Source organism: Oryctolagus cuniculus, chromosome 7 (genome assembly GCF_051225735.1).
Source record: "Oryctolagus cuniculus isolate XC-2025 breed Fujian yellow rabbit chromosome 7, ASM5122573v1, whole genome shotgun sequence".
Lineage (NCBI taxonomy): Eukaryota > Metazoa > Chordata > Mammalia > Lagomorpha > Leporidae > Oryctolagus > Oryctolagus cuniculus.
The window spans coordinates 74,622,665-74,643,340 of NC_142873.1; the positions used below are offsets into that span (position 1 = coordinate 74,622,665).

A 20,676-nucleotide genomic window follows, 5' to 3' on the forward strand; every position below is an offset into this window, starting at 1 on the left:
GCAGTATAATGGAAATAAACTCAAAAAATTAAAATACTGTATAACAAAGAAAAAAAGAATGAAATCACAGAAAGAAAACAACTGTGCTGTTCAATTTTCTTTGGTTTTTATTTATAGTTGGGACTTCAGGGCTTTAGAGGGATAAAGAAATATTTTAACATATTCTATGACATACAAACAGAAAAACTAAAAACAAAAATAAAAAAGGTGAAGAGGTTATAACTTTAAAGAATGATAGTTTTGTAATTTTTAAAAAGTCAAAATAGCAATCAGACCTGAAGAATTACATGCCCACAAAAATCAAGTTTAGATTTTATCAACTCAGCACATACAAGGAATCTTCAAAAACTTCATGGAAAATGCATTAAAAACTATACATAGATTTTAAATATTTTTTACCTCAAAATAAACTTACCTTTTAACTTCATTTTCCACACTTTTTGAAGTATTCCTGTATATACTCCAGTGAAACTTCCTCTAAGAACACTCCAACACATCATTTAAAATAAAAGCTATTCTAGTATAATAGATGAAAATTTAGTTTCAATATTCTGCTCCATAAAAGAGCAAATGGCAGACTGCTAAGAGTTACTTACCTGTAACTACCATGCTGCTCATATTAGAGTTTGGACTACTGAGAACACTGCCTGAGAGTAGTTCGTCAGATCCTCTCTATAAAAATGAAAACAAATTAGCATAAGACATCTTTATATTTAAAATTTTTAATCTGAAAATCTTCTATTTATCTGTAAATATTTACTGGAAAACAAACATCAAATGTCACAGCACTGGGAACAGCTATAAGTTTTAATCATTGCAAGAAATTAACTTCACCCTCTACCTTCTTGTCTATCCTCTCCCTTTTCCACAAATGGAACAGAGTTCCTTTCAAACCTCCTTCCACTCAAGCCCAAAAGATAACAGTAAAAAAAAAAAAAGGTTAAGTTGCATAATCAAAAGCTGTAGAAAACTACTTCAATTATTTCCCAAACTAGTGGTAGAGCATCTAGGCCTTCTCAGAAACATTCTGTGAATCCTCCATTCCAATAGCTCTTTACTCATCCAGGTAATTCAGTCGTTATAGAATCAGAATTCCATACTGGTGAGTCAGATGTCAAACTAAACAGGTATACACTTCAGTGGCTAGAATACTCAAAGCAAAAGTGAAATCTATGAAATCAGAGATTTCTGTGAAAGAGATGGAATCATATCCTAAAATCCTTTGGAGAAAAGATTACATAAATCTATGTTTTGGAACTACAGTCGTTCAAACCAGTCAGTAATGTTTCAGCTATTTTTATAATGCTTTTGTTTATAAAAAAAAAAAAAAGCTTGAATAAGCTAATATTTAAACCAGCTAAATTAACTGTTTTACCTAACTAAGAATAAATTTACATACATTGGTATTAATATTTAAATATTAACACTATGAACAGTACAGAAAAGTTGAATGTGACCATCAAAATGAGAAGAGTATAAAGGTAATCTATCAGAGCATTTCAAAAAGCTCAAAACAACCTAACCACAAAATTTATACTGATTTATGTTTAAACACATAAATATACTGTATTACAAGACACAAAAATAGTGAACAAAAATATATTCATAAAGTTATATCCCTTAAATGTTTCAAAGGTTTTCAGTCCATCTCAAAGGCTCACAGAAACAGAAGAATGAGAAACAGAGTTTCAAGTCACATTAATCGACCACCAAGTCTAATTTCTAATCAAGGCATGGCGTAGTTAAGTTTAATGACAACTGGATACCTTAAAGACTCTCAAAAGTGTCGTCCCTAAGACTAACATTAGTGGCAAGCATTTTGTGCAGTAATTAATATGCTGCCTGGGATGCCCACATCCATATCAAAGTGCCTGGATCAAGGCCAGGTACTTCCACTTCCAATCCAGCTTCCTGCTAATGCACACTCCAGGAAATAGCCCAGTGAAGGCTTAAGTAATGGATCCCTGTCACCCACATGAGAGACCCAGATTGAGTAATGAGCTCTGGCTGTTGCAGTAATCTGGGGAGTGAATTAGCAAATTGAAACTTTCTCTCTCTCTGCCTTTCCAATAAAGTGAAAAATATATAAATACAAATTTACTTTTAAAAATAAATGTAGAAACCTATTAGTAAGACATGTTCTCAGGTCTATCCTACATCTACTCAGGATGCAAGCTCCATATTAACAAGCCTCCAGGTTCTTCTGAAGCTAGAGTTTACATAATTGGTTCACTACCCACAATAAATTTTCTAATTTTCTTTATATTTTCATGACGAGTACACAATATGGTATTAAGAAAACTGGCTCTGGAGCTCAGGTTCTGCTTATCATCTATGTAACTGTACTTAACCAATCTAAGACTTCAGTCCCTCATTTATAAATTAGGTGTAGCATCTACATCACAACCCTTAGGATTAAATGTGATATTACATGGACAGTGATTACCAGGCAAAATGCTTGGCTCACATCAATAGTGTTAACTATTCCAAAGCATCAACTAATCACACAGTCCTCACATATTTGTTGACTAAATAAGTGAACAAATATTAACAACTAATACACACTCCTGACATGCAGGAGTTTTGTTCCATGACCAGCAGTGGGTGCCTGAAACCTCAGATAATTTCAAACACTATATATGAGTATACTATGTTGTCTTCTATATGCTACACATGACCAGAGTTAATCTATCCTGCCACGTTTCATGCCCTGATGTCGTCTTTGAGTAACTATCCTTGTGTTTGGGGGGGTCACTATTCAATAAAACAAAAGTTACTTAAACACAAGCACTGTGATCCTGCAAGAGCCTATCTGAAAAACAATATGGCTACTAAATGACTGACAGGTGGCACATAAAGTAGTTGGACAAAGAAATGATTCACCTCCCAGGCAAGAGTGGAGCAGGATGATGTCAGCAGAGTTTGCAATTTAAAACTTGTGAATTACGTGGAGGTATATGGCACAACAGTTAAGATTCCTGTAACCAACATCAGAGTATGTGAGTTCAACACCCACATCCAATTCCTAACTCTGGCTACTTGCTAATGTAGACCCTGGGAGGCAGCAGTGACAGCTCAAGTAACTGGGTTTCTGCCACCATGTGAAAGAACTGAACTGGATTCCTGGCTCTGTCAGCTCAGCCTTGGCTGTTACAGGCATTTGGGCAGTGAGCCAGAGGATGGGAACTCTGTCTCTTTCTCCATCGCTCTACCTATCAAATAAATTAAAATTTAAAGAGTAAAACTTATAAAACATATTTTGAGAATTTTTAGTTAGTACTTTTGGACTGCTGACTATGAGTAGCAGAAATGATGGAATGTAAGACTGTGGGTAACGGGGAGGACTACTGTTACTTTATGGCCTTTCTTCTTGGATCAAATATTTGGTCCTGAGATCAAGCCACTCCCTACACAAATCAAAGTTGACCCCCCACCACAGCATAAGATTCTTACAAAGTGAATAAAATTAGCCTTTCCATAAATCAATAGAATTCCAGATCAGATATTCTAAAAGTAAAAGCAAACAAAAATCTGAAGAAATCCTTAATGTTTTATTCACCTGAATAAGAAGTACTAACCCCTTAAAACATATTCAATGTCGTCTTACCTCCTTCATTTTCGAAAACACAACTCCCCTACTTTTCAAAAGTGTATCCGACCTTTTAAAAACGTTACTATCAGTTTACTCTGATTACTTGTAAATCAAAATCCTTCCACCACAGTGAATTAATTATTCTGGAAGATGATGGGTAGGGAATCTTGGGTCTATTCAAGTATAAAAGAAAGCCTCTAATACTGTGTGTGATGCTCTTTCCTTCCAGCAATGCATCTTTATGCATGGCAAAGTTTTAAAAATCTTTAACAAAGTTTTTATCTGCAGTCATTTTTCTCCCTTGATTTCATATCTGTCATTAGAAGAGTATATTTAATATAACTGACTCAGAAGAATATAAAATTATTTGCAATTTGAGAATTTATAAAAATAATTGAACATTTTTATAAGGCATCTTAATATAACTTACAAAAAGCAATTATTATGTTTGCCTTTTCAATGAGTAACAATCTTCCAACAATTATTTCCAAAAGTGATTCTGTAGTACTGACAATAAACGTTAACATTACCAAAACATCTCAGCCTAGTTGTTGAACTTGGAATAGACAGAAAATGAATCAGTGGTAGTGATGAATAGCTGTTCACACAAAGAAGTTAAATTAGTGCTACTTAAATTCAAAATACTTTTAAAAATTTTAACTTATCTTAGATTCAACTAAAAGAATTTAATGCTAAGATTGGCAGTGATATTTCATTATATCTGACCACAGAAACTCCTCTCCTGCCTAATATCAACTACCATTTCAAGAGAAACTGACACCCATAGAAATAATTAGGAAAATGATCATTGAGGACGTAACGCATGTCAATCAGATAGACATGTGTTTAACAAAAAACGTACGTTCAAAAGTAAGTACAGATTAAAGGTCACCTGATAGTCATTCCAATAATACAAACTGTTTTTTCTTGTCATGGTTATTAGATATTCTGTTCATTCTAACAGTTCAATCCAACTACTGTCTATCATTCCCACATAGAAAAGCTGCTAGGACCCCACAAAGGCCAGCAAGAACTAAAGGCTGACACTGACAAGAGTTCCTGATTTCTACTGAACTGACAGAACATATTCTGCCCTGGAGACATGGGGCAAAGACTGGAATATCAAGTTGCTGACAAAAACTAGATTCTCAAGGTGGGCATGCTTCAATTCTTGGCCTCCTTAAGTACAGAAGTTCTACCAAGGAGACAATTAAGTAGAATGAGTACTAACTACTCATCAGACTGGAAAAGCACTAACTCATACAACCAATAAAAATACACAAAAATGATACACTAAAAATTATCAATGAAATCAAATGCCGATTTAAAAAAAAAAAACTGACAATATAGACAAACCTCCAGTCGTTGGGGGAGGAGAGGCAATACAGTTACACTTACAAGTGCCAAAGTCTAGAGACTGGTAAAGAAAGATGAGAAAAACTTGGTCTAGTGAATAACCTTTTGGAGCAGACTGATACCATTTTCTTATACCAGCAGAACTTTTGCTTAATAGAGAGAAATAAACTTCTGGCCTAATTAGACCACAATGTTCTGCATTTAGTTGCAGTAGCTTATTTACCCTTTACCATGAGATAACTGTAATATGGGAGGGGGGGCACAGCAGATTTTAATTTAATTAACTCTCTAAGGGCAATAAAAATGTAACTGGATCCCTACACCAAACAAATTTTTCTAGAAAGGCAAATGTAAAAAGCAAATCTTAAAAAAAATTTTAAAATATAAGAGTACTTCAAAAGTTTATAGGAAATGGAATTAAAAGTTAAGTTTATTTTGGTACAAAAAATTTGAGGTTCATATATATGAATATCAAAATATGAAAACATTGGATATCTATGGAGTTTTAAAATTAAGAAAACTAGACGCAAAAGGAAATACTGATAAATTCTACAATAAAATGACCAAAATATCTGTAAGTAACAAACTGTATCATGGAGCCAGCATTGTAGCATAGCAAGTAAAGCCACTGCCAGCAACACCCACATCCCATGGGGTGCTGTTTGGTGTCCTAGCTGCTCCATCTCTGATCCAGTTCCCTGCTAATAGCCCGGGAAAAGCGGTGGAAGACGGCCTGAATGAATCTATTGGTTCATGGTTTCCACCTGGTCCAGCCCTGGCTGCTGTGGCTATCTGGGGAGTCAATCACCAGATGGAACATCTCTTTCAGTCTTTCAAATAAACACAAAAATATTTAAAAAAAAAATCACAATAGTTTTAAAACTTCAGAGTTGTGATTTAGGCCTGCTTTAAAGGCTTCCAACAATCATATGGAAGATGTCCCAAGGAACAAGGGAAAATTAAAATGTGTAGGTAAGAATGGAATCACGTAAATAATTTTTAACTAGGATTCAATGGGAACTCATAGCCATATTAAAGATACATGAAAATTAATTATCTTCTATTTATGAAAAGGCATCACAGCCTCAGAGGAAATACCAGCAACGCAAATAGCCAAGAAAAATCAGCAATCATAACACAACTTATATGATAACACAAAACCAGCTAAAACCTGTTAAATGGCAAATTCAAATTTTTATTAAGCAGAAGACACAAGTCAGTGTTTCCACAGAATCTCACAAGAGAAGCACCAATGGCCATAAATGTAAAAGACAAACATATTTCATTAGTAATCAGGGAAATACATGGAAAGACCAAAGACACTATACACAAGATGGGCAAACATTACAAAATTAAAGGCAAGCATTGTTGAAGATTATCTGAAACAGCCAAGAACTTGTCTACACTATGGATGAGAAAATAAACTGGAAAATAACTTGGCAATATTTTGCAATGTTTCACATTCTCTACATTCCAGTAATATATACCCTTAAAGATAAACTCAAACTTGCATAAATGCTTGAGAAATCAAAGCATTAAAGTAAAAACTTTAAATAACCCAAATATCCCAGGAAGAGAGTAAGTAGTCTTTTAGGGGGATGTATTCCACGGTAGTATTTACAACTGTACACAAAAATATGGATAATTATTGAAGTTACTAAATTAAAGTAAAAGTCACAGACACCATAAGTTCATCATTTTCATAAAACTGAAACAACCTAAATATAGATATTCACTGATATACAGAAAATTGATCCCAAGAGCCCTGAAATATCAAAATGGGTGGGTGTGCAATTCCTTTATATAAATGATGTCACACTTGCATCTACACACATCCTCCCATACACTCTACATCATCTCTACAGAACTTACAATACCTCAATGTAACTGCTATGCAAATCACTGTTAAACTGTTTTAAGAAATAATAATAAAAACCAGACTGTAGATATTCAATATAAATGCCAATTCTTTTCTCCCCAAATACTTTTTTTATTTTTTATTTATTTTTTAGACAGGCAGAGTGGACAGTGAGAGAGAGAGACAGAGAGAAAGGTCTTCCTTTTTGCTGTTGGTTCACTCTCCAATGGCTGCCGCAGCCAGCGCGCTGCGGCCGGCGCACCGCGCTGATCCGATGGCAGGAGCCAGGTACTTCTGGTCTCCCATGGGGTGCAGGGCCCAAGCACTTGGGCCATCCTCCACTGCACTCCCGGGCCACAGCAGAGAGCTGGCCTGGAAGAGGGGTAACCGAGACAGAATCCAGCACCTCGACCGGGACTAGAACCCGGTGTGCCGGCGCCGCAAGGCAGAGGATTAGCCTAGTGAGCCGCGGCGCCGGCCTCTCCCGAAATACTTCTGAACCACATGTTCAGAACCCAGGAAGACTTTTTGTTTGTTTACACAACAAAACCACATGGGAAAGAATAAGAAAAAATTTATGGCAGCTAGGACAGGAATTGGCTCCCATATGGGATCCAGCACCATAGGCAGAGGCTTGGCCTACTATGCTACAGCAATTGCCCGACAAATACAAATTAATCAAACTGGCGAAACTCCAAACTTCTGACACTATGCTCTACTGGACAGGCTATGGAGAAACAAGAACCCATACTTTCCTGATGTAATAGCAAAACACAATGCTACACTAAAAAGAACTTAGCAATATATAGTAAAATTACATTTGTAGTTAAATATCGACCCATCAGTCTATTCTAAAGAAACCACAACATTTTTTAATACTGGCAAGATTTTATTTGCACAAAGTTATTGATTATATAGAACAACTTTTAGAAGGTTGGGGAAAACCTCAAATATCAGTCTACAAAAAACTTTGCAGCAGTATAAAGAAATGAGAAAATCTTCCATATACATCCATGGGTGATCTCTAGGATATATTCCTTTAACTGAAAAAGCCAAGACAAAACATTGTACATACCATGCTACCTTTTTTCTCTTTGGAAGGAATGAAATGGTAGGAAGAAATTCACACTTGTTTATATTGAATAAAAAGATAAACCAAAAACTAATGGGAAAACAGATATCTGTAACGGGAAAGAAAAACCAAAGTAGACCATACAAAGGTTAAGGATAGCTAGACTTCTCTTCTCTCACTGTGGCTACAGTTTCAACTTTGGGAAATTTAGTTAAAAGGAAAGAACTCCCCAAAAATGAAAACCAAAATAAACCAAACCTGTCGCCTTGGTGGTAGACCCACAAAAGATTATCTCACTTAACTTTTTACTTTATATTCTTTGTGAAATATACTGACAAAAATGACTGCAAAGAAATCATACACTATACTCAAATCACAATATTAGGATAACAATGATAACTGCTGTTTTAAAAAACTAGTGTTCTTATGTATGTGTAACAACATCAATGCTAGCAAGTAAGATTTTTTAGTACACTGAGACACAAATGTAAAATCAAAGAGGTAAAAACCATAACCTTAAATATGAACTGGAAATGACAAATGACCTCACAATCTAAGAGGGTAATTCAAACACTATGTGGAAAAATAGAATTAAATGATGTTTATTTGGGTGCAAAAAAATTTCTTATAATAACTTTTCAAAAACCCTCCATATGCAAGGATTTAAAAATTTTTCCTTACCCAAATTTACCTATTTACATTTGCATGAAATTTAGAAGTACATGAGTAAATTCTATCACCAAAAAAATAATAATAAAATAGAAAAGAAAAAGAAAGGCTACCTGTTCACTGAAAGGGCCTTGAAGCAATTAACAACCTAACAGCAATTAGCACTTAGGGACCCACAGTATTGGGTTCTCAAAGGACCACTTCCCCACCTACAAGAACCAAGACTTTAACAAAAGGGTTGATTAAAGGTCTGAAGCAAGAAATGATACTTCAAACAAGTATCAAAGCTACTGTTAAGAACCCAAGAGAAAACAATCTAAGCACTCTAAAAAGAATGAACACTGCTACAGACTAGAAAATAAATGTTTAAGCTCTTGCTTTCAAAATGACACAAACAACAAAAATTACACATTGATTATAATGGAGGTTGCTGGGGTAGTATTCTTTAAACTCAAAATCTACTTTGCTTCATTCTACCATCCCCTCTATTTTGGTATATTTTGAAGCATATACAACAAGGCTTAAAAAGATAAAAAAGAACTCCAAAAGTAAAAAAATTTATTGCCAAAGCTAACATTGTATCATCTTGAACCTTGAAGGCATTTTTAAGCATCACAAAGGAATTTGTAAACATAAAATGAACACACACACACACAGCAAAATAAATCCAGTGTAAGGTATAAAAGGAAAAACAAAAACAGAAATTAGTGAACCATGGAACAGAAAGAAGTGAATATAAAAGTTGATTCTTTGAAAGGACAGTTTAGTTCAGTTCTCTGGCAAGACAAATGAATAGGAGAAACCATATGTTCAGTATCAGCAATAAATGAGAATCCAAAAATGATATACAATTCTGAAAAATCCCAGGTTCTCAAGAAAGCAGTTTTCTAAGAAACTGCTGAGTAACTGAGTAAATGAATAAATCAAAAACTTTGGAAAAAATCTGAATTTTCTGTGAAAGTATTGGTTTATCTGTGTTGCTAAACTGTTACTGCTTTTTAAATTCAGTTGTAAGTATACTTAAAATGGTTAAACAATATTTTTACTTTAAAAGCAATAACAAAGTTACCACAAGATAACTTTTTTAAAAAGTTTTTAAATAGTGATTATTTTTATAACAACTGTGGCCAACTGTAGACACCACAGTATCACGACCCAGAAGAACTCTATCATCAGTCCAGCGTTCATTAGCAACCCACAGCAAAAACTACCATATCCACTTTCTACTTTTCTCGTCATATTATTGACACAAATTCCAGATATCCATATTATTTTATCTGTAAATACTTCTGACCCATTCTCCATTTTTTTCAAATAAAACAATATAGTTAGCACATCAAGAAAAATTACACTAAACTCATCAAATGTAACTGTGTTAAAATTTCTAATATCTCCAAAAAACAATTTAAAAACATACAAAAAAAATGGCTATTTTTGTAGAGTTTATAATGCAGAGAAGATCAGGATGATACAAGATCAACACATTCAGTAGGTTGATACTTCCTCTTAGTCTTTTAACCTACAAATTCTCTCTCCATCACTTTTTTAAAACTATATTTTATTTGTCAAAGAAAACTGGCTGTTTGGTTTCAGAGATGCTCAGTCTGAGTTACCGAATGTATTATTATGTTGTGATTTAAATAGTCTCTATATTTCCAGAACACTGCCATTTAGACTTGCAGATTTAATCCGATTCTCTATTCAGTTAATAAGTGACATTTTGTGAATTTTTTTGGAAGACATGGTATCCAGCTTTTGTGTGTATATGAACTACTCTCAAGAATACTTATAATAATTTTCCTTCACATTGTTTGTATTTGGCATAATTTCTGCTCAATATTCTTTTGGGTTGTTCTCTCTGTGCACGAGGAGGCAGCCTGTCAGGTTTCCCCCACCTGACAATAAACCTTTTCCCTTTAAAAAAAAAAATTCTTTTGGAAAAACAGCCAAATTACTCATTACTCAATATGGATGTGCACTAGTCTACCAACACAAGTTCGGTTCTGTCAGTCCCTCAAATTGTATTGATCTTTACTCCCTCCACCATGCCTCAACCTATATCCAAAGCATAGATCACAGCCCACCACTTCAATGAAACTTACTGATTCTATGAAACAAAACTCTTCTCTCTTCCTGTACCCATATTGCACTTAAAACCTAAGGTACTTAACTCTCTCCAATTAGATGAGGTCCTGAAAGATATAATCTTTTGTATCTTCAGCAGAAATGAATCTTTTACAAAACAACGGGTATTTACCTTATCCACAATAAAGAGCTCAGAGATTACAAGCATACTGAAACCCTTGACACTTTCTCAAGACATCAAATGTTAGTCGAGTACATACTTAGTATTGTACATGCATTATTAATGATGAAGAAACAAAAAACAAATAAGATCTCTGCTCTCAAGGAGCACATACTGTCTTAAACGTCTTTCAATCAACTGCTTCTAATACAGTGCTTTCATTTAGTAGACATACTCTGTAAACTGAAATTCTAATTAAAATATCCTTGCATTAAGAAAATCATTTTAAAAATTAAAATCTAAAAACCTTAATCCAAAGCTTGACTAATATACCTATTACAAACAGTTATAGTCAACTATCACAAAAACAGTTATGCTTAGTATTATTTAATTGCAAATTAGCTAAGCAAGCCAATGATAATGGGTTCAACAGCCATATTAGAACCTGTGTATAAGCAATGCTTTCAGGATACTAGCAAAACACAATTTAGAAAAACTTACTTCAACAAATCAATCTTTTGTTAGTTGTTTACTTACATCATCTTGATATAGTTAACTTACTAAAAACAAAAAAACTACTAAATATTTTTGCCACGCTTAAAATCTGCATCTAAAAAGTTAACAATGGAGCTGGCACTGTGGCATAGCAGGTAAAGCCACCACCTGCAGTGGCAGCATCCCATGGGGCACCAGTCCAACACCCAGCTGCTCCCCTTCCAATCCAGCTACCTGCTAATGGCCTGGGATGGCAGTAAAGGATGGCTCAAGTGCTTGGGCCTCTGCACCCACGGGGTGGGAGACCCAGAAGCAGCTCCTAGCTCCTGGCTTCAAATTAGTCCAGTGTTGGCCTTTGCAGGCACTTGGGAAGTGAACCAGTGGATGGAAGATCTCTTTCTCTGCCTCTACCTCTGCCTCGCTAAAACTCTGCCTTTCAAATAAATAAATAAATCTTTAAAGAAATTCAACAAATCTCCATTAAAGACTCACAAATTTCCTTTCTTGCCTAGTAGTTTCACTAAGATAACCAAAAAGAAAGTCTAAAATCACTGAGAGATAACTACAGCAAATTTTTAAAAAAGAATAGAAAATCAGATTTCAACATATCCAAATGCTACAAAACTTGGATATTCTGTAACATTAACTGAGAACCTGGGTTACAGAAAATAGTTTTTAAGTAAAATCACATTTAATCTTTACAACTGAAAATCTGAAATTGAAAGATAAAGAAACTGAGACTAAAAACATTTAAATATGAAAGACAACAAACCTGAAATTATGATTAATAATTCAAAAATATCTATACACCTAACATTCGAAATATCTATATACCCAACACTGTGTGTGTATACACATCAAAAAGTAAAAAGCTCCAAGAAAAAGAATCTACAATGCACATGAAATCAATTTTCTTTTTATACAAAGAGTTGGCATATGGCATAGCAGGTTAAGCTGCTGTCTGCAAAGCTGGCATTCCATATGAATGTCGGTTCAAGCCCTTGCTGCTCCATTTCTGATCCAGCTCCCTGTTAATGTGCCTTCCCGCAGCAGAAGATGGCCCAAGTACTTGGCCTCTGCCACCCACCTGGGAGGCCTGGCTGGAGTTCCAGGCACCAGGCTTGAACATGGCCCTGGCCCAGCCCCAGCTGTTGCAGCCATTTAGGGAAGAGAATGACAAGTAGAGGATCTCTTTCTCACTCTAAGTCTGCCTTTCAAATTAAAAATAAATAAATAAATAAAAGCAAACAACAACAAAAACACTTAAAAAATAAAGAACCATTAGAATAGGTCAAATACACAAAAAGGTTAGTCCACAGGAAAAACACAAAATTAAAAATCTCATTAATTTCTTTTCCTTTTAACTTTTATTTAATAAATATAAATTTCCAAAGTACAGCTTTTGGATTACAGTGGCTTCCCCCACCCCATAATTTCCCTCCCACCCGCAATCCTCCCATCTCCCACTCCCTCTCCCATCCCATTCACATCAAGATTCTTTTTCAATTATCTTTATATACAGAAGATCAATTTAGTATATATTAAGAAAAATCTCATTAATTTCAAAATGTAAATTGCAAAATACTTTTATTAAGTCTAAAACTAGCTAATGTTCTAAATTTTGATGAGCTCTAGAATTGAGAAGGGTGTAGAAACACATGCACTCCCATGTGCAATTATGGAAAACATAGGAGTAATTTGGCATTGTGGCTTTTAAAAACTTTTAATCATGAATTTCATCTGACACAGCATTTTTACTTCTGATTATTCCCATACCTCTTAACTGTAAACTAGAATCAAAATGTTATCAATATTGGGAATTAAACTGTATTATGTCCAGGGGCCGGTGCTGTGGCATAACGGGTAAAACCTCCACCTGCAGTGCTGGCATCCCATATGGGCATCGGCTTACAACCAGGCTGCTCCACTTCTGATACAGCTCTCTGCTATGGCCTGGGAAAGCAATATAAGATGGCCCAAGTCCTTGGGCCTCCTGCACCCTCATGGGAGACCTGGAAGAAGCTCCTGGCTTCAGATCAGCGCAGATCCAGCCATTGCGGCCAATTGGGGAGTGGACGAACCAGCGGATGAAAGACCTCTCTCTCTCTCTGCCTCTCCTTCTCTGTGTAACTCTTTCAAATAAATAAAATCTTTAAAAAAATGTATTATGTCCAATAACTACACTGCCATGAATCCACTACTGTCATTAACAAAGACTGATAAAGATTACTGCTGAGACTGTATTGTTATAGGAAAACAAAACAAAAAAACAAACCGACAGGATTTCCACATCCAGCCAAGATGAAGTACTTTCAACCAAAGATGGACTACTATCAACTGTTGAAATAACTCAAAAATCATACAAATTTATAAACAACAGGTTTTCAAAGCACTGCTCATCAGGCAATGATAGACAATGATCCCAAAGAGTCAGAAAAGAAATGAGATCAGTCCATGTTTGTCTCAGTTTACTACACTGTGAGACCAGGCCACAGCACATCTTAGATGTAGAGCCTCAAAGACTACTTGAACTGAGAAGTCTGCATGGTAAAGGACCAGAAAAGAGAGCTGTACAGAAAGAAATCCAGAAATCTGCAAAAAATGATCCAGGTCTTATTAAATGTATGTGAGCAACTGTATTACAGGTAATGTAAAAAATATTGTACTTATTCAAATCTTTTAAAATTTACTATCCAAAGTAACATATAGAATCATATTAGTTAATCAAGTATATGTAACAATAGCAGGCCAAGAGGGCAAATATAAAGCATGCAATTATGTTCACACAGTGTATGTGAAGCTGGTATAAATATCCCTTGACACTTGGTAAATTATAAATGCATGCTTTACAACCTAAAGTAACCACTAAAACAAGAGTTATAGCTGATCTACCAGTAACAGATAAAACGGAACAAAAAAAAAAAAAAAAAAAACAAACAGAAAAGGAGGAACGGGAAACAAAGAACAAAAAGGACAAAATATTAAGTGATTGTATTAAAATCATTCTAATATTTTTTTAAAGATTTATTTATTTGAAAGGCAGAGCTACAGAGGCAGAGGCGGAGAGAGAGTGTTTTCTATCCGCTGGTTCACCCACCAAACGGCCACGACGGCCGGAGCTGTGCCGATCTGAAGCCAGAGCTTCTTCCATGTTTCCCACGCAGGTGGCAGGGGCCCAACTACTTGGGCCATCCTCTACTGCTTTCCCAGGCCATAACTGAGAGCTGGATAGGAAGCGGAGCAGCTGAGACCAGAACCAGCGCCTGTATGGGATGACGGCACTGCCAGTGTGGCTTTACCCGCTACACCACAATGCCATCCCAAAACCATTCTAAAATTAACATTAGATAGATGTAAATGGTTTTAATAACCAAGAGGTTATAAGAACTCATAAAAAGCAAGCCCCCCTTGGGTGAAGCATTTAGCCTAGAGGTGGAGAAGCCATTACAAAAGTGCTTGGGTTTTAGTCCAGGTTCTGCTCCTGACTCCAGCTTCCTGATATTGCTGACCCTGGGAGGCATCAGTTAATGTCTCCAAGAATTCAGTTCCTGCCACACATGGGGAAGACCAGGACTGAGTTCCTGCCACCTTCCTAGCCTCAGCCATCATGGGCAGTTGGTGAATGAACCAGCAGATAGATGGGAGCTCTATGTCTTTCTCTGCCTCTCACATTAATTATTTAATATAAAAAAGGCAAGTTATTCAGGTGGTAGGCATTTAACTTAGCAATTAAGACACCTATGTTCCACATTTAAATACCTAGGTTCAATTCCTGGCTCTGGCTCCCAACTCCAGGTTCCTGCCAACATAGACGTTAAAAGGCAGCAGTGATGGTTCCAGTACTTGGGTTCTTGCTACCCATCTAAGTACTATCTGTGTAGTATCCGAGCTCCAGCCTCAGCCCTGGTCCAACTTTGGCTATTGTAGGCACCTTCAGACAGGAGATGTTCTCCAGCACAAGCAAGCTCTCTCACTCTCCTCTCTCTGCCTCTCAAGTTTCTTTAAAAAGGATGCCCCATCTTCATGCTACTTAAAAAAACACAATTTAAATCTAATGATACAAAGAGGTTAAAACTAATGGGCACTGGGTACTAGTCTGGTTGCTCCTCTTCCAGTCCAGCTCTCTGCTGCAGTCCGGGAAGGCAGCAGAGGATGGCCCAAGTCCTTGGGCCCTGCACCCGCATGGGAGACCAGGAGAAGCACCTGCCTCCTGGCTTCAGATTGGCATAGCTCTGGCCACAGTGGCCATTTGGGAGGTGAACCAATGGAAGGAAGACCTTTCTCTCTTTCTGTCAAATAAATAAATAAATAAATAAAAGAGGTTAAAACTAAAAGGACAGAAGAAGACACACCATGTAAATGCTGTTCAAAAATAATGCTGAGGAGGCAGCATTGTGGTGCAGGAGGTTAAGCCACTAGTGATGCTGGCACCCTGGGGCATCCTGTATCAGAGTGTCAGTCTGAATCCCAGCCATTCCACTTTAGATCCAACTTCCTGCTAATGTGCCCGGGGAAAGCAGAAGACAGCCCAAGTACTTGGGCCCCTACTATCTACATGGGAGAACCAGACTGACTTCTCAATTCCTAGTTTCGGCAGGGCCTAGCCCTGGCTACTGTGGCCACTAGGAGAATGAACCAGAGAAGACTTTCTTTTTAAGGTTTATTTAATTTATTTAAAAGGAAGAGTTACTGAGAGTGGGAGGGGGAGGGGGAGGGAAAGTATCTTCCATCTGCTGGGTCACTCCCCAAATGGCCACCAACAGCCAGTACTGAGCTAGGCCAAAGCCAGGAGTTTCATCCAAGTCTCCCACATGGATGCAGGGGCTCAAGTACTTGGGCCATCTTCCGCTGCTTTGCCAGGCACACTAGCAGAGAGCTGGATTGGAAGGGGAGCAGCCAGGACTACTCCAAACAGTGCCCATATGGAATGCTGGCACTGCAGGCAGCAGCTTTACCTGCTACTCACAATGCCAACCCCCAAGAACGTTTTTAAAGCAAAAAGTATTACCAGGTATAAACATGGCCACTGCATAATAATAAAGGGGGTCAATATATCAAGATACATGTAATTCTAAGTATTAGGTCCTACTAATAAATTTCTAAAGTACAATTTTTTATTTGATAGAGAGAAAGACAGAGAGAAAGGTCTTCCTTCTGTTGGTTCACCCTCCAAATGGCTGCCACGGCTGGCGTGCTGCACCGATCCGAAGCCAGGAGCCAGGAGCCAGGAGCTTCCTCCTGGTCTCCCATGCGGGTGCAGGGGGCCCAAGCACTTGGGCCATCCTCCACTGCCCTCCAGGGCCACAGCAGAGAACTGGACTGGAAGAGGAGCAGCCGGGACTAAGAAGCCGGTGCCCATATGGGATGCTGGCGCCACAGGCAGAGGATTAGCCAAGTGAGCCACAGCGCCAGCCCCTCTAAAGTACAATTTTAAAAACAGGGGGCAGGCAGGTCTAGAGATCAAGGTGCCACTGGGCCTGTTACAGTTTAATATTTTAGTATAGTTCAATAGTTTAAAACTAGTAATACTTAATAGAAAGATATGGAAATCTCCAAATACTTGGAAATTAAGTAAAATATTTCCCAATAACCAAGTGGTAAATGGAATTTTTCAAAAATTTATTAGAAAACAATTTTAACTGAAAATATACATGTCAATATTTGAGGGCTACCTTGAAAACAGTACTCAAGAAGAAATTCAATAAACTTCTATACTAGCTTCAATCTTAACTAAGCATAAAAAGAGCAAACTAAATACAAACCTAAAGAAAAATAAAAACAGCAGAAATCAATAAAATAGAAAACTCTCAATGAAATAAAAATTTGATCTTTTGGAGAAGATTAATAAGCTATCTAGACTGACAAGAAACAAAGAAAATAATTATCAGGAATGAGAGCTGATTATCACCACAGATTGTAAAGTATCTAAAGTATAAAAAAGAAGTACTGAAACAAAAACAACTATGTAAATCAATTCAACAATTTAAGAAAATTGACTCATTCCACAAGAAGGTGAGCTAGCTCTAGAAGACAAATATTTCCAAAATTTATTCAAAGCTAACCTGAGTAGCCCTAAATCAATTAGATAAATCAAATATGTAGCTTAAAACCTCCCCACAAAGAGAAACACCAGGCTCACATGGCTTCACTTTCACATAATCTTAATAATTGAATAGCAATATGCAAAAAACCAATTCTACTTCTATACACTAGCAAGAAACTGGAAAGTAAATTTTTGTAAACATAATTTATGATAACATCAAAAACTATGCAACATTTAGTGATAAATCTAGCAAAAGATGTTCAAAACCTGTACACTACAAACACTGATGTGGGGAGCCAGCATTGTGGCATAGCAGGTAAAGCTGCCACCAGCGAAACTGGCATCCCATATGGGTGCCAATTGGTGTCTCAGCTGCTCCACTTTTGATCTACCTTACTATTAACATCCTGGAAAGGCCGGCTCCACGGCTCACCAGGCTAATCCTCCACCTGCGGCGCCAGCACCCCGGGTTCTAGTCCCGGTTGGGGCGCTGGATTCTGTTCCGGTTGCCCGTCTTCCAGGCCAGCTCTCTGCTGTGGCCCGGAAAGGCAGTGGAGGATGGCCCAAGTGCTTGGGCCCTGCACCCGATGGGAGACCAGGAGAAGCACCTGGCTCCTGGTTTCCGATCGGCGCAGTGCGCTGACCGTGGCGGCCATTTGGGGGGTGAACCAACGGAGACTACCTTTCTCCTTTCTCTGTCTCTCACTAACTCTGCCTGTCAAAAAAAAAGGGCAAATAAAAGATGAAGAGATAAATTGTGTTCATATGTAGAAAGATTTAGCAATATTAAGACGTCAGTTTTCCTCAAATTGCTCTACATATCCAAGTCAAAACCAATAAAATCCCAGAATAATTTTTTTAAGTGACTTATGAAAATGCAAAGGACCCAGAAGAGCCCAAACAACTTTGAAAAAGAGTAAAGTTGGAGGACCAGGACTATTCTGATTTCAAGATTCAATATAAAGCTACAGGTATTAAGAGAGTACATTTCTGGCATCTAGATAAATTTGAATATGTCAAAAGAGCAGAATTCAGAAATACAAACACACATACATACTTGACTTTGGCAAAGCTGCAAAGCCAATTCAATGGACAAAATTGTCTTTTTCACTCTCCTAACCCGTATTTTCCTCTATTCCAGGTGCAGACATTTGGTCTAAAGGTTAAGATACTACTTAGATTGCCCGCATCCTGTGTCACAGCACCTGGGTTCAAGTCCTGGCTCCAGTTTCCTGCTAATGCAGACCCTGAGAGGTAGCACTAGTGGCTCAAGTTGTTTGGGTTCCTGTCAACCATGTCAGAGACCTGGAAAACCAGGCTCCCAATTTTGGCCTGGTCCAGCCTCAGCCAACTGCAGGCATTTGGGGAATGAACCAGCAGGTAAGCACTCCTGCTGTCTCTCCCTCTAAAATAAAAATAAATAAAAATTTAAAAATTAACTCAAACTGGAACACAAACAAACCAAAATAATTATATCAGAAAATAAACAAAATAGTCTTTATGACTTTAGGTTAAAAATGTCTTAGATATGACACTTAAATTCATGATTCATTAAAAAAATAGTGGTAAATGGGAGTTTATCATAATAGTTGCTGCTCTTCAAAAAATACAGTTGAGAATGATGAGACAAGTGGCAGAAAATATTTGCACACCATAAGTATGGGTAGGGGCCTGCATCCAGAATAAAAATCTCTCAAAATTCAGCAAAAGAACAAACAACCTAGTAAAACAAAGTGGGCAAAAGATTTAAACAGATATTTCACCAAAGATAACTAAGAGTTGTCAAAAAGTACATGAACAGATGTTCAACATCATAGATATCAGAGAAATACAAATTAAAACCACAATGAGATATCACTTCATATTGATTAGACTGGAAAGGATGTGGAGGAACTAGAAATCTCATACTCTACTGTTGGCAAAATAAAATGGTACAACCACTTAGGAAAACAGCGAGCAGTTTGTTAAAAACTTCAATATATGTTTACCATATAATCCAGCCATTCCAACCATACACCTCAAGAAAAAGAAATCACAATGTGGAAACAACACAAGCATCTATCAAGGTGACTAGATAGCACATTACTTTATACTCAACAATAAGGAATAGACTACTGAAACAATATAGGTGAATCTCAAAATAATTATATTGAGTGAACAGAAGGGTACATATGGTATTATTCTATTTATTTAAAATTCTAAAACACTGCGACTAATCTATATTAACAGAAAGTGGTTGTTTGGGAGACAAGCAGATTAAAAAAGAGGCATGATAGTATTTTTAAGTGATTGATACTTATCTTAGTTGTGATAGTTTCACAAGCAGATAGATTAACTTCAAAGCATTGTATACTTGAAATACATATAGTTTATATTAAATTGTATCTCACTAAAGCTACTTTTTTAAAAAAAGGCAAGAGGTAGACCAGAACAGATTTAATTCACTTGTGTAAATAAAGATACTTATACACTTGTTAATATGTACATTAATATCCTCAGGAAAAAAAATCTTAACACCATTGATCCACACTTAAGAAATGGAACCATGAATCTGAACAGTATTTTCACTTTGAATTTTTATTTAAACACATATATGTCTAAGTATTACCTTCTTTTACAAGTATATACATTAATTTTGAAGAAAGTTTAGTTACTTGGACATAGATAACACCAAAGGAAAAATTCCTATTACCCTATAAAATTATATAAAACTAACTTTACTCAAACTTTTAGAGCAAACAATGGCCTTGTAAGTGATTATCATTTACCCCTCAAGTACTAACACAGAAAACTGGTATAACCAATACATCACCTCTGGACATCATTTCTTCACTTTCTTTCTGGCCTCCTCATTCTGGATTTCCTTCTTTTCTCATCCACCACAAGTGCAAAACTCAAACTTGTATCATTTCTTCTTTTACCAAAGAGTCTTGTATGATTTATGCTTTTACAAAATTCACATTAGAAATCTGTTTGGATGGTAACTATATCTATATTTTGTGCTCTGGAGCTATTCTTTACTTTAAATCCTATAACTCTCTCAACTTGGAAAACACCATTGTCAAATAGGTCTAAATAAGTCCTTCCCAAAATACTCCTCATTATTTCCCCAACAATCTACAAAATATGAACTCAATACATAAACCTAAACATTAAGAGCACAAACAAGTATCTATTTCAATCCAGAGGACAGAAAATAAGCAAGAAGACACAGACCTATATCTGAAAGTATTCTAAAAAATTATTATACCATTACTGACCCAATTTAAGAATTCAAAAAACATTCTGAATAGTAAGCATCACTGGACTAAGCACAGTCTTCTCAAGATTGTTCACCTTTGGGAAG

General features: G+C 36.5%; 1 protein-coding gene across 8 annotated transcripts in view; it reads right to left on the bottom strand.

Annotated features, from left to right (window-relative positions):
- The window catches only part of PTBP2 (polypyrimidine tract binding protein 2), an 80,954-nt gene that overhangs the window by 57,415 nt on the left and 2,863 nt on the right, over positions 1-20,676 (bottom strand). For all 8 annotated transcript variants that reach the window (XR_016237166.1, XR_016237165.1, XR_016237164.1 and 5 more), the window contains exon 3: positions 597-672. Coding sequence is in view for 4 of the 8 variants with exons in the window: in XM_008264836.5 (XP_008263058.1) it covers positions 597-672 (76 nt within the window). In the remaining 4 variants the exon portion in view is untranslated. The remainder of the gene's footprint in view (positions 1-596; positions 673-20,676) is intronic.